Below are 12,938 nucleotides of genomic sequence, written 5' to 3'. Positions count from 1 at the left end.
GTGTGAATGATCTTTGGCATAGATCTAAAAGCCATGTTTTTGGCTAGAATAACAATGTGTAGAAAAAAAATAACCCTTTTCCTAAAATGGAGGGAACTGTTCACAAAGATGAACTCTCTGGTTTGACCTAAGGTACAGAAATACAATTGGCATTTAGGCTGACCCATATATTGGTAATTTGTCTACAACAGTTTTGCTTTCCAAGATTACATAGTGTATAGTAGAAAAGTGAACAGACAAATTTGATCAGACCCATTTTTACATCACTGAGAAACTGTTTTTTTGTTTGTTTAGAAAAATTGAAAAATTTTGAGACAGGGTCCTGCTCTGTCACCCAGGCTGGAGTGCAGTGGTGCAATCATGGCTCACCACAGCCTCGAACTCCTGGCCTTGCTTCCAACTTGACCATCCTTCCAACCCAGCCTCCCGAGTAGCTGGGACCACAAGTAGGTCACCATGCCCAGCTAACTTTTTTTGTACTTTTTGTAGAGATCAAGGGAATCTTGCCACGTTTCTCAGGTTGGTTTTGAACTTCTGGACTGAAGCAACCCTCCTGTCTCGGCAGTGCTGAGATTACAGGCAGGGATTAAGTGCTGGGATTACAGGCAGGAGCCACCACCAACAGTTCTTAAATGCAGCTCTAATCTTGTTACGTCTGCAGTTAAAGGCCTGTTTAATGCTTGGCATCTGGCTTTAAAGCTGACTACAATATAGCACCATCCCAAATTTCCTGTAATCAGGCTTGTTTCCTCATTGTTTCAAACATACAAAGACACATTTCTTATGTGTGACTGCTAATGTTTAACTTCCTATTGTATTTGCTTTTAATAAAGTCTAATAGATGCTATAAAAACAGCCTTCCAATCTTTGTTTCTTTCCATGAAGCACACTGTCTACTACACTGCTTTGTGTGCCATTTAGGAGGACCTCCGAGGAGGGGTTTTGCTCAGGCTTCTCTGCTGCATAACTAGGATGCTTATTTCTTACAGAAATTACTTCTTGTAATTATATTTCCTTTGTTGCTTTGGCTGGCAGGAAACTCTGGGTTTATGGATCTCTTCTTTAATACTAAGTAAATTCTGATAGCATGACTTTATTCGTACTTTTTCCACTGACCTAATTTAGTGTTCTGGCTTTGTGGGAGACGAGGCAGTGGTCCCCTTTGCCTTTTAAAACCAAATACACATGAATTTTTGCAAACCATTTCAAATCCTCTTCGGATCTAAATGAAATAAGAATAAAAAATTTAAAATATTGCTCAACTTGCTTATTTATAGACTTTCTGCTCTTACTTTCCTTTTTTCAAACCTCATCCAGCCCTCAAATCCAACTTTTCCATGTCTCTCTGATTCTTCCCTGGTCTCCATTTTCTCAGAGCTCTTGTGTTAATATAATTTTGCACTTTACTAAGTATGATTTTGGGTACCTCCTAGTGTTTCATGTGTATTAGTCCTGTAGTTCTGGGTTGTAGTTTTTTTTAGTGGTAGGGACCGTGGTTCATACTTCTCTGAATCATCTAGTAAAATAATGTTGTATCGAGAAATGCTTTCTTTTTACACTATAATTGTAACAAACATGGATTTTTTTTAGTTTATTAACTCTCAGAGCACCCAGTACATCTTATTTAGAATTGCAGAAACCCATTTTTGTTTGTCTACAGCAGCCTAAGCTTGTTTCGTAGGTCTTGAAAGACTATTCAGAATAATCAATTAGAATTCCTTGACCTCCGGCTGGATGTTTGACAGGGCGTTCACCTTCACGCCACACTTCGCGGTGAATGCTAACATCTGGGCGGGTAGAGGTCCATTTCTGCAGCATCCTGGGGGAGGAACAGGTAGGGTAGGTTCTGCTGTGGGTGCGATACTTGGGGACTTCTTCAACAAGACATCAAGTCTGTAGCCAAAACAACACCTAGGCGAAGGGCACACACCGGAGCCCGGAGTGCTTGTTCTGGGTTCTAACTACGTGATCAAGTCGTCTTGGTTTCCCAGGGAAAGCCCAGCGGGCTCCAATCCCGACGGAGAGGACCCAGCGGGTCCAGAGAATTCCCCTCGGTGCCACAAGTGTTTTTCCCACCAAACAGCGCCCCTGCGCCAGTTCCTTTCTTGCGTCAAGACTACAGGTCCCAGCATGCATCGAAACCCCCTCCAGGCCACTCTTCGGCCGGCGGGGAGCTCTCGCCGCCGTGCTCTTTACGCGCGCCGCGGAAGAGTCAATGCGTAATGACGTCACGCGCCGCCGCCGTGGCTCCTCCCCCTTCTCTGCGGCTTCCTGCATTGCCGGAGTCCGGCCGCAGGAGGAGGTGTCGAGCGGTCTGTTTTTTCTTTGCAGTTTGCCTTTTGTTTTTTTTCTTTGGGAACAGCGGTTGTTTAAAAGCCTGTGGAACCTGGAAAGGAGCCGCCACTCCCTTCTCTCTCTCCTCCGAGTTTTTGAGTCCGAGATGGACAAAGTGTGTGCTGTTTTCGGAGGCTCCCGAGGCATTGGCAGGGCCGTGGCCCAGTTAATGGCCCGGAAAGGCTACCGACTGGCGGTCATTGCCAGAAACCTGGAAGGGGCCAAAGCCGCCGCCGGTGACCTCGGCGGTAGGTACCGAACTGGAGTTGTCCAGTTGTATGGCCGTGGTCCAGGAGCCCAGAGAAAATCTGCTTTGTAAAGCGAGCGGGCCTGGGCTTTCGGGCTCTGAGGTTTCTCCATAAGCCGTGCGCAGGCGCTCTCCGTTCCAAGGATGGAACGCGCCTCGTGCAGAAACCCCGACCTCCCGGGGCCTCCAGAACGTCGGCCACGCAGCCCGCGCGGAGGGCTGGGCACTCAGGGTTTTCTTTAAGACCTCGTAGTCTCGGCCCCGCGAATAAGCATCCCCCGCCCTGCGGCTTGTGCTCAACGTGAAGAGCTGCCCTGTTTTGGTGTCTGGCGGGAGAGAGCCACAGGACAGTTTGAATTTAGGGAAAGGGGGCATTCTTGTCGCCGGAGGCAGAACTGGGCGGAAAAGGGTTCGGGCAGGTGAGGGGAGTGCCAGGTGTAAATGGCTCCCTCAGTATTGCCGAGGGCAGTGCCTGGGCCTGTGCGAATGCACAAAGCAGTTTCAGAGAAACCCTTCTGAGTTCCAGCCAGTGTTGACATTTGCCTTGTTTACTTTATGTTAGCAAATGTGGTTAGTTTTGCAAATGGACAGTTGAACTTTGTTCTCCGAAATTCTTTTTTATTGCGTTTAAACTTCAGGGTTTTTTTTTTCTTTTTTCTGGCTTATTAATAATGGTTTAGTCATTTTGTAAATTTAATTCTTCCTTGAGGTTAGGGAGAAATAGGACATCAGAAAGATCCGAAGATACTATTTGTTTAGTTACTAAAATGGACAAAACTTCATTTACTCTCAGGGAGGCATGGGGAGAATAGAGGCCTGCGGGTGCATCTTGTGGCTCTTACTGTTTTTGTGTGTGGGTTTTTAATTTAATTTAATTTAATTTTTGAGAGGGCTTCTCATTATGTTTCCCAGGCTGGACTCCAACTTCTGATTTACTGGGCTCTATAGATCTCGCCTCAGCCTCCCAAGGAGCTGGGGGACTATAGGTGCCAGGTGTGGCTGTTCGTTTTTAAGTTAACCTTACTGATTGGTTTGGTATCACCTATTCACTGTTGATTGGGAGAATATTGGGATCTCTAAAAAAAAAAATCCTGTAAGTTACAGCTCAGGGAGAGTGTCAGTGAATGCTTCTTAAAGCTCATGTTCCTTGCCATTCAACAAAGGGGAAAAATGGTGACCCTTACTGAGTCACCCCAAGCCATCAGTGTTTGCTGGACTAGATTGAAGCCATTAGTTGAGCTTTCAAAGGTGGTTGTGAAAACAGTGAGTCTTCAAGTGAAAACCGAGAGAGAGACACAGGATGCTTTTGGGTCCTGCATTCCTTTGAATCATGTTCCATGAGTGATTGGTTTTCATCTAGAAAGTATAATTTCCCAGGTCACTTACTGTTTCCAAAGGCTTGATAGGGTAATGTAGTGTAGATATGTTTGTCAAGGTCAAACGGAAAAGCAATTTTTTTTGGCTCTTAAATACAATTCTACATTTTAGGGTATTAAAATGGTAGATTATTACATAGGGAATGCTTTAGTTTCCTTTGAAGTGTAGTTTTTTGGCATTTAACCATTTTTTAGAAGTGGTAAGTAACAGTTGTTTTTGTAAAAAGTGTTCCCCTCCCATGGTTTGTAGTTTTAGTGTTTTTACAGCTTTCTGTGTTATCTCATGTCTCCTGATGGTGAGGTTTGAAAAATAGTCATTATGCTATATGTGCCATAGTGTATCCGTAGCTCTTAAAAAGAAGAAGAAACTAGAGTTCCTGTTCAGGGCCAGAGAAACTAATTCAACGAAAACCTGACAATTAGATATAAATTTGAAAAAAGGAATATAAAACCCAGAAGACTGTTGAATTGGGAAGCATGAGTTCAGTGTTAAAACTGGAAATATCATTAGATGAATCTGACAGAGCCTTTATAACTTGAAAAAGCCCTCCCCTCTGTGTTGATTAAAAAGAAAGTTTTAAAATTAACTTTCTGTAATAGTACTTTATTTCCTCTTGCTCCCCCATCCCAGTTTCATTAGGCCAACTCTGTGAAAGCTGGGCCTCATGACATGACTTAAATTTTTGGGTTCTAGATTAGCACGGGCCTACCATCTTAGATGCTTAACACATGTGTATTGAGTAAATTTAAAATTTGAGTTATAACTTATAAGTAATTGTTATTTAACTTTGTTGTGTAGGAGATCATTTGGCATTTAGCTGTGATGTTGCTAAAGAACATGATGTTCAAAATACATTTGAAGAGATGGAGAAACACTTAGGTCGAGTAAATTTCTTGGTAAATGCAGCTGGTATTAACAGGTTGGTCACAGATTTAAGTAAATTTATATATATTTTTAAAACTTTTATTCCTAATATGTCTGATTAGTATAAGTTAATATATTATTATACTTCTAACTGGGGGAAAAAACTATGTATTTTAAAACTTGTCAGTCCATAATTTTTTTTTGAGATGGAGTCTTGCTCTGTTCCCAGGCGGGAATGCAGTGGCGGATCTCGGCTCACTGCAACCTCCACCTCCCAAGTTCAAGCAATTCCCCTGCCTCAGCCTCCTGAGTGCTGGGACTACAGATGCATGCCACCACACCCAGCTAATTTTTTGTAGTTTAGTAGAGACAGGGTTTCACCATGTTGGCCAGGATGGTCTCGATTTCCTGACCTTGTGATCTGCCCGCCTCAGTCTCCCAAAGTGCAAGGATTGCAGGCATGAGCCACTGCACCCAGCAAATTTATTTTTTGTTTATTTATTTTTGTGATGGAGTTTCGCTATTGTTGCCCAGGCTGGAGTGCAATGGTGCCATCTCGGGTCACTGCATCCTCTGCCTACTGGGTTCAAGCAATTTTCCTGCCTCAGCCTCCTGAGTAGCTGGGGCTACAGGCATGGGCCACCATGTCCGGTTAATTTTGTATTTTTATTAGTAGAGGTGGGGTTTCTCCATGTTGATCAGGCTGGTCTTGAACTCCCGACCTCAGGCGATCCTTCTGCCTTGCCTCCCAGGCATGAGCCACCATGCCCGGCACAAATTCTTTTCTTTTATATTGAGATACAACATATATTAAATGTCCAGTTTAATTGGTTTTAACATTGTAATCATCACCCATATTGAGCTGTAGAATGTTTCCAGTGCTCCAGAAGGCAGTGCCTTCTCAATTAATAATACTTCCTTGTAGGTAACTATTTTCTAATTTTGTCACCATATATAAGTTTTGCCAGTTTGTGAACTTAATACTAATAGAATAATGGAGTGGATATTACTTTAAAAAAATGAATTTAGGAGATAATATTTAGAATAACATATTTTCTTGCTAAACAAGGCTTAGTGTGGCAGTTGCTCAGGTCATTCAAACTATTTTGGCTACATGGTAATACTTTTAGGGGCTAAGAATATTTGCCACTCAAGCTGAGAGGGGTAGGAACCTGTCTTCCAAGTGCATCCTTTCTGGTTTATCAATTGTTATTTAATGTATCTCAAACCAAGTTCAAAATGGGACTGTAGGTATTCTAGTTATCTCAGATAGGAAGCACTTCTTGCACCCTACTTTCAGTAGAAACGTTATCTTAGTTTTGACCTTTTTAGTTTGTTTTATCTTGTTATTATATGCTGTTGTATACTATTTCTTTTTGTAGGGATAGTCTTTTAGTAAGAACAAAAACCGAAGATATGGTATCTCAGCTTCATACCAACCTCTTGGGTTCCATGCTGACCTGTAAAGCTGCCGTGAGGACTATGATTCAACAACAGGGAGGGTCTATAGTTAATGTAGGTGAGTCTTCACCTTTGTGAATTTATAATTATCCCGTAATACCAGATAGATATTTAATGCACTAATTTGTAGTTTATTCACTTGTGAAACTTGGGTGAAATTTCTATTATCTGTGGAAAAAATGATTTAATTAATTGATTAGTAAAATAGGAATCACACATTTACATCTCTATAGGAGTCAGGCAGGTGTTAAATGAGTGCTACCACCAAGTACTAGAAGAATGACAGGAGCAGCCATGCGATAAATGATATCCAGCTTCATTGTCCAGAGCCCATGTGGAATGGTGGAGGCCACCACTTAGATTCTATAATGTGGTCCCAGTTTTGCCAGCAGTTTTGATTTTTCAAGAAAAATTGGACCATCCTGATTTTTATTTGAAACTTTTTTTTTTTTAAATAGAGATGAGGTCTCACTATGTGGCCCAGGCTGGTCTTTAGCTCCTGGACTCAAGTGATCCTCCCAAAGTCTGGGATTATGGGTGGGAGCCACGTTCCCAGCCAGAAACCTAATTTTAAAACATGGACAAGGAATTAAAGTAGACAGTGGGGAATAAGTAATATCATGTACAGCAGTTGCATGGGTTACTGTTAAATCTTGTGTGGAGGTTTAAAGGAGGATAAAATTTCTCTGTTTTTCAGAATGAGTGTAAACATGAGAAGACCTAACACCATAAAAACCCTAGAGGAAAATCTAGGCAAAACCATTTGGGACATAGGTGTAGGCAAGGACTTCATGACCAAAACACCAAAAGCATTGACAACAAAAGCCAAAATAGACAAATGGGACCTAATCAAACTCCACAGCTTCTGCATAGCAAAAGAAACAGTCATTAGAGCAAATCGGCAACCAACAGAATGGGAAAAAATTTTTGCAGTTTACCCATCTGACAAAGGGCTGATATCCAGAATTTACAAAGAACTAAAACAGATTTATAAGAAAAAAACAAGCCCATTCCAAAGTGGGCAAAGGATATGAACAGATACTTTACAGAAGAAGACATACATGAGGCCAACAAACATATGAAAAAATGCTCATCATCACTGGTCATCAGAGAAATGCAAATCAAAACTACATTGAGATACCATCTCACGCCAGTTAGAATGGCGATCATTAAAAAATCTGGAGACAACAGATGCTGGAGAGGTTGTGGAGAAATAGGAACACTTTTACACTGTTGGTGGGAGTGTAAATTAGTTCAGACACTGTGGAAGACAGTGTGGCGATTCCTTAAGGACCTAGAAATAGAACTTCCATTTGACCCAGCAATCCCATTACTGGGTATATATCCAAAGGATTATAAATCGTTCTACTATAAGGACACGTGCACACGAATGTTCATTGCAGCACTGTTTACAACAGCAAAACCTGGAACCAACCCAAATGCCCATCGATGATAGACTGGACAGGGAAAATGTGGCACATATACACCATGGAATATCATGCAGCCATCAAAAACGATGTTTGTGTCGTTTGTAGGGATGTGGATGAACCTGGAAACCATCATTCTCAGCAAACTGACAGAAGAGCAGAAGATCAAACACCACATGTTCTAACTCATAGGCGAGTGTTGAACAATGAGAACACATGGACACAGGGAGGGGAGTACTACACACTGGGGTCAGTTGGGGGGAAATAGGGGAGGGACAGCAGGGAGTGGGGAGTTGGGGAGAGAGAGCAAGGGGAGAGATGCCAGATGTAGGTGATGGGGAGGAAGGCAGCAAATCACACTACCACGTGTGTACCTATGCAACAATCTTGCATGTTCTTCACATGTACCCCAAAACCTAAAATGCAATAAAATAAATGGAAAAAAAAAAAGAATGAGTGTAAGTAACCCCTAGTTTTCAGTTCATCTAACCTACAGAGCAGATAAACTGTGGAGTATATGCCTGTAGAACTTAAAATGCAAAATGGCTTGAAATTTTATTTCAGTTTGGTAATTTGGACATGGTAGTATATCATCTGCTTTTTATTTTCAAATGGTAATACCTTAAAAGGCCACGAAAGGAGGATGCTGCTCCATGAAAGTAAATGACCCTGTTCTTTTAAATGTAGGAAATGGTTTTCCAAGCCAGGATTTAGGGTTTTTCTGTTTAGAAAATGAGAAAGGCAAGAATACTATGCTAACAAACTAAGGGGACATGAGAGCATTTTGGACATTTACCCTTAAAAATTTAAGGGATCTGTTTTCTTATAAAAGAGATTAGTCAGTGAGTCAACCTTTGCATTTTAACACAGCCAGATAAGGACTTTGGATTCTTATAAGCAGGCAAACAGACCTGTACCTGTCACCTGGTAACCTGAGGTATATTTATTTAACTCTAAAATATTCTTTTTAAAGGTATATTTAAAAAACCCATCAGTTCTCCTTATGCATGCAAAACTTTTAGAATTGAGCTAAAAGTAAATAATGAAAAGTAAATTGAGAATCTTGCTACAGAAAGAACTACTTTAAACTGCTAGACGCTTCATTGATATTTCAGGAATTACCTCTTTTTGACCAGATGAATAGTAGTGTGTGGCACGAGTTAAAGCTGCTAAAGTTTCTGTTTGTATTTCTTTTTTTTCTTTTAAAAGCCAGTCATATTTAGCACTGGAGGGTTGTATACCAACTTTAGTGACACCATTGTTAATAAGTTCTGATAACTCACTGCCATCGCACCAGCTCCATTTGGTGTTTTTTTTGTGTGTGCATGTATTTTTTGTGTGTCTCTATATTTTCCTTTCTGATAAACACCACTTTTTCTGTCCATATACATTTTCTCAGTCTGATGTTTTTTCTCTCTGTGTATTTCACAGTTCTCTTCTTTTACTAGTTGGCAGACAATATATAATGTAGATAAATATTTTAATACTGAACTTGATTATAATAGAGAAATGTTTGGAATGTTTCCTTTTCTAAAATAAAATTGCTTTAAAAAATTTTTATGAGGTCCTTGATTAATTTTTATATCTAAGTACAGGTCAGTGGTGCAGAAAATTACTTCCTCACTTCTGTTTTGCAAGAATTTATTCGCATATAGTTGGTATTTGAATTAAAAATTATTACTATTTTTTATTGTACTTTAGATTCTGGGGTACATGGGCAGATCAGGCAAGATTGTTGCATAGGTACCTTCATGGCAAGGTGGTTTGCTGCCTCCATCCCCCCATCACCTATACTTGACATTTCTCCCCACGTTATCCCTCCCTCCCACTATCCCTCCCCAAACCCCACCCACAGACCTCAGTGTGTGATGCTCCCCTCTCTGTGTCCACATGTTCTCATTGTTCAAAACCCACCTATGAGTGCGAACATGCAGTGTTTTTCTGTTCTTGTGTCAGTTTGCTGAGAATGATGGTTTCCAGATTCATCTATGTCCCTACATATTCATTAGATGTGGTCACTCAAGAATCTTCTGTGGACAGTACAATTTACAATTGTACCTGATAACCTGAGGTATATTTATTTAACTCTAAAATATTCTTTTTAAGGTATATTTTAAAAACCCATCAGCTCTCCTTATGCTGAATATAATGAAATTGCACTTTTACAAAATGTTTATAATTGAAGCTTTGGCAGTTTAGATTGACAGTACAAGCATATCTCACAGTTATTGTAGCTTTGGTTCTACTCTACCAGAATAAAGCAAATAGCTCAATAATGTAAGTCACACAAATTGTTCAGTTTCTCAGTGCATGTAAAAGATACTGTCTGTTAAGTATGCAGTAGCATTTTGTCTAAAAAACAATGTAAATACTTTGTTGCCAAAAAATACTTCATTGCTAAAAAATGCTAATGATCATCTGAGCTTTCAGCAAGTCATAATCTTTTTGCTGGTGGAAGTTCTTGCCTTGATGTTGGTGGCTGCTGACTGATAATAGTTTTCATTGCTGAAAGTTTGGGTGGCCGTGGCAATTTCTTAAGACAACATTTCCCACATTGATTGACTCTTCATTTCCCGAAAGATTTCTCTGTAGCTGTGTGATACCATTTTATCCAAGTAGAACTTTAAGAATTGGAGCCAGTCCTCTCAGTCCCTGCTATTGCTTTATCAACTAAGTTTATAGGATATTCTAAATCCTTTGTCATTTCAACAGTATTCACATCTTCACAGGGAGTAGATTCCACCTTGAGAAACAACTTTGTTTATCCACACATAAGAAGCAACTCCTCACCCATTTGTTTTATCATGAGATTGCAGAAATTCAGTCACATCTTCAGGCGCCATTTGCAATTCTGCTCCACTAACGTCTTGAACCCTGCAAAGTCATCCATGAGGGCTGAAGTAACTTCCTTCAAACTCTGTTAATGTTGATATTTCGACCTCCTGCCATGAATCATAAATGTTCTGAATGGCAAATAGTATGGTGAATCCTTTCCAGAAGGTTTTCAGTTTACGTTGCCCAGATTCGTAAGAGGAATGACTCTGACTGCTATAGACTTGTAAAATGTTTCTTAAATAAGACTTTACCCCTTGATCCATGAGCTGAAGAAAGGATACTGTATCAACAGGCACAAAAAACAACATTAATCCCCTTGTACATATCCATCAGAGCTCTTTGGTGACCAGATGCATTGTCAATGAGCAGTAATACTTTGTGGCAGCCCAACAGCAGTAAACATCAAGAATTACTGACTATGGATCACTATAACAGATATAATAATGAAAACGTTTAAGATGGTATGAAAATTACCAAAATGAGAGAAAGAGACACAGTGAGCACTGCTCACAGTGAGCCATGCTGTTGGAAAAGTGCTAATAGAATTGCTTAATGCAGGGTTGCTACAAACCTTCAATTTGTTAAAAAAAAAATTTAAAAAAATGCAGAATCTGCAAAGCACAATACAGCAAAACAATGAGATATGCACATAATTCAATTTTAGTGAGATTTGTCTTCAAATGAACTAGTTTTTAAGATGAAAATGAGAACTTTCTGCCTATGTCTGTGTTGTAGAATCATAAAATTAATCAGCCTCAGCTTTTGTCTGACTTTTTCTGGCTTTAACCTCTACCTGCTGGAAGCCTTTATAAATGCCACAGAATTTTAATAATATATGACCTACTCAGAGGTTAGAGTGGGTCCCTTTCAGATAATGGATCAATTTGCAAGCACCTGCCTGGCATTGGTAGTTTTATATCAGCTGCTTTCAGCTGCTGTTTTCTGTATGTGTCTGGAGCAGACCTGGACTGTTAAATCTTTGATAAACGACTGATGACAATGGTTAGAATTTATAATTTTAACAAAGGACAAGGTGAAGTGGGTTGTACCTTTTTGTTCATTTACTATAAATTATATGAATTTTCAAGTAACCTCAATTGAATTTAATTTGCTTTTTTTTTTTTGTCCTAGGAAGCATTGTTGGCTTAAAAGGCAATTCTGGCCAGTCTGTTTATGGTGCCAGTAAAGGAGGATTAGTTGGATTTTCGCGTGCTCTTGCTAAAGAGGTAGCAAGAAAGAAAATTAGAGTGAATGTAGTTGCACCAGGTTAGTGAAAACTTTGAAGTAACTTTATTATGATTATCATTTTATAGCGAAGCCATTATTTGGAACATTAGTAATTGACATCTGGGTAGAAAAGTTTGTAAAATGATTGTGAAAGAATCAAATAATGAGCTAGGGGACTCAAAAAAACTTCTTGTACCTCATATCATATATAAAGTCTTTGTGTTAGCGTGTTGGTGTTGCTGTAAAGACTATCTTGAGGTAAATCATAAAGAAAAGAGGCTTTGGCTCTCGGGTGTTCAGGCTGTGCAAATATGACGCCAGCATCTGCTCAGCTTCTGGTGGGGTCCAGGAAGGTTTCTTTCAATCATGTCAGAAGGTAAAGAGGCAGCAGGCAAGTCATATGAGGATAGCAGAAGCAAGAGAAAGAGGAGGTGCGAGGCTCTTTTCAACAACCAGCTCTGGCGTGAACTAACAGTGAGAATTCATTCCTTACCATGTGGAGGGCACCAAGCTATTCATGAGGGATCCTCCTCCATGACACAGATACCTCCCACCAGGCCCACCTCCTACATTGGGAATTACAGTTCAACATGAGATTTGGAGGGGACAAACATCCAAACCATAGGAGTCTTTAATTTTAAATTTTGTACCAATGGAATAACTTAAGGTGGAGAGGGTCTTAGAGATTATTTTTTCCAGTCGTTTTTGTAGATTAGAAAACTGTACCTGGGATTCAGAGTGACTTGCCTAAGGTTACAGAGCTAGTTTATGGAAGAACTGTTACTAAAAGCTTTGTCTTGATTTCCATCTAATGGAAGCTTAAAAATAATGTCCTGCCAGGTGTGATAGCTTATTCCTGTAATCCCAGCTATATGGGAGGCTGAGGCAGGAGTATTGTGAGGCCAGGAGTTCCAGATCAGCCTGAGCAACATAGCAAGATGCTGTCTGTACTGAAGAAAAAAATTAGCTGGGCATGGTGGTACACACCTGTAGTCCCAGCTACTTGGGAAGCTAAAGCAGGAGGATTGCTTGAGCCCAGGAGTTGGAGGTTGTGATGAGCTGTGATTATACCATTGCATTCCAGCCTAGGTGACAGAGCGAGACCCTGTCTCTATAAAAATAAAAAAAAAAAAATTTCTTTTTAGATTTCCTTTATACCATTACAC

General features: G+C 40.2%; 1 protein-coding gene and 1 long non-coding RNA gene across 4 annotated transcripts in view; one reads left to right on the top strand and one right to left on the bottom strand.

Moving 5' to 3' along the window:
- Positions 1-1,580: 1,580 nt before the first annotated feature.
- LOC116565105 lies at positions 1,581-2,003 on the bottom strand. Its single transcript, XR_004275260.1, has 2 exons — positions 1,931-2,003; positions 1,581-1,819 (listed from the first exon to the last, which is right to left on the bottom strand). It is a non-coding gene; the product is annotated as an uncharacterized LOC116565105 (long non-coding RNA).
- Positions 2,004-2,222: 219 nt separating this feature from the next.
- Positions 2,223-12,938, top strand: part of CBR4 (carbonyl reductase 4) — a 109,950-nt gene continuing 99,234 nt past the window's right edge. For 2 of the 3 annotated variants that reach the window (XM_032298633.1, XM_032298631.1), the window contains exons 1-4: positions 2,223-2,582; positions 4,757-4,877; positions 6,205-6,341; positions 11,677-11,811. In XM_032298633.1, coding sequence (XP_032154524.1) covers positions 2,441-2,582; positions 4,757-4,877; positions 6,205-6,341; positions 11,677-11,811 — 535 coding nt within the window. In that variant the 5' untranslated portion in view covers positions 2,223-2,440. The remainder of the gene's footprint in view (positions 2,583-4,756; positions 4,878-6,204; positions 6,342-11,676; positions 11,812-12,938) is intronic. The other variant, XM_032298632.1, reaches the window with a different exon arrangement.

The sequence above is a fragment of the Sapajus apella genome, unplaced genomic scaffold, assembly GCF_009761245.1.
Source record: "Sapajus apella isolate SASKATOON/1434 unplaced genomic scaffold, GSC_monkey_1.0 scaffold39, whole genome shotgun sequence".
NCBI lineage: Eukaryota > Metazoa > Chordata > Mammalia > Primates > Cebidae > Sapajus > Sapajus apella.
The sequence above is the reverse complement of the archived record's forward strand: the minus strand, read 5'-3'. Positions and strand labels throughout refer to the sequence as shown.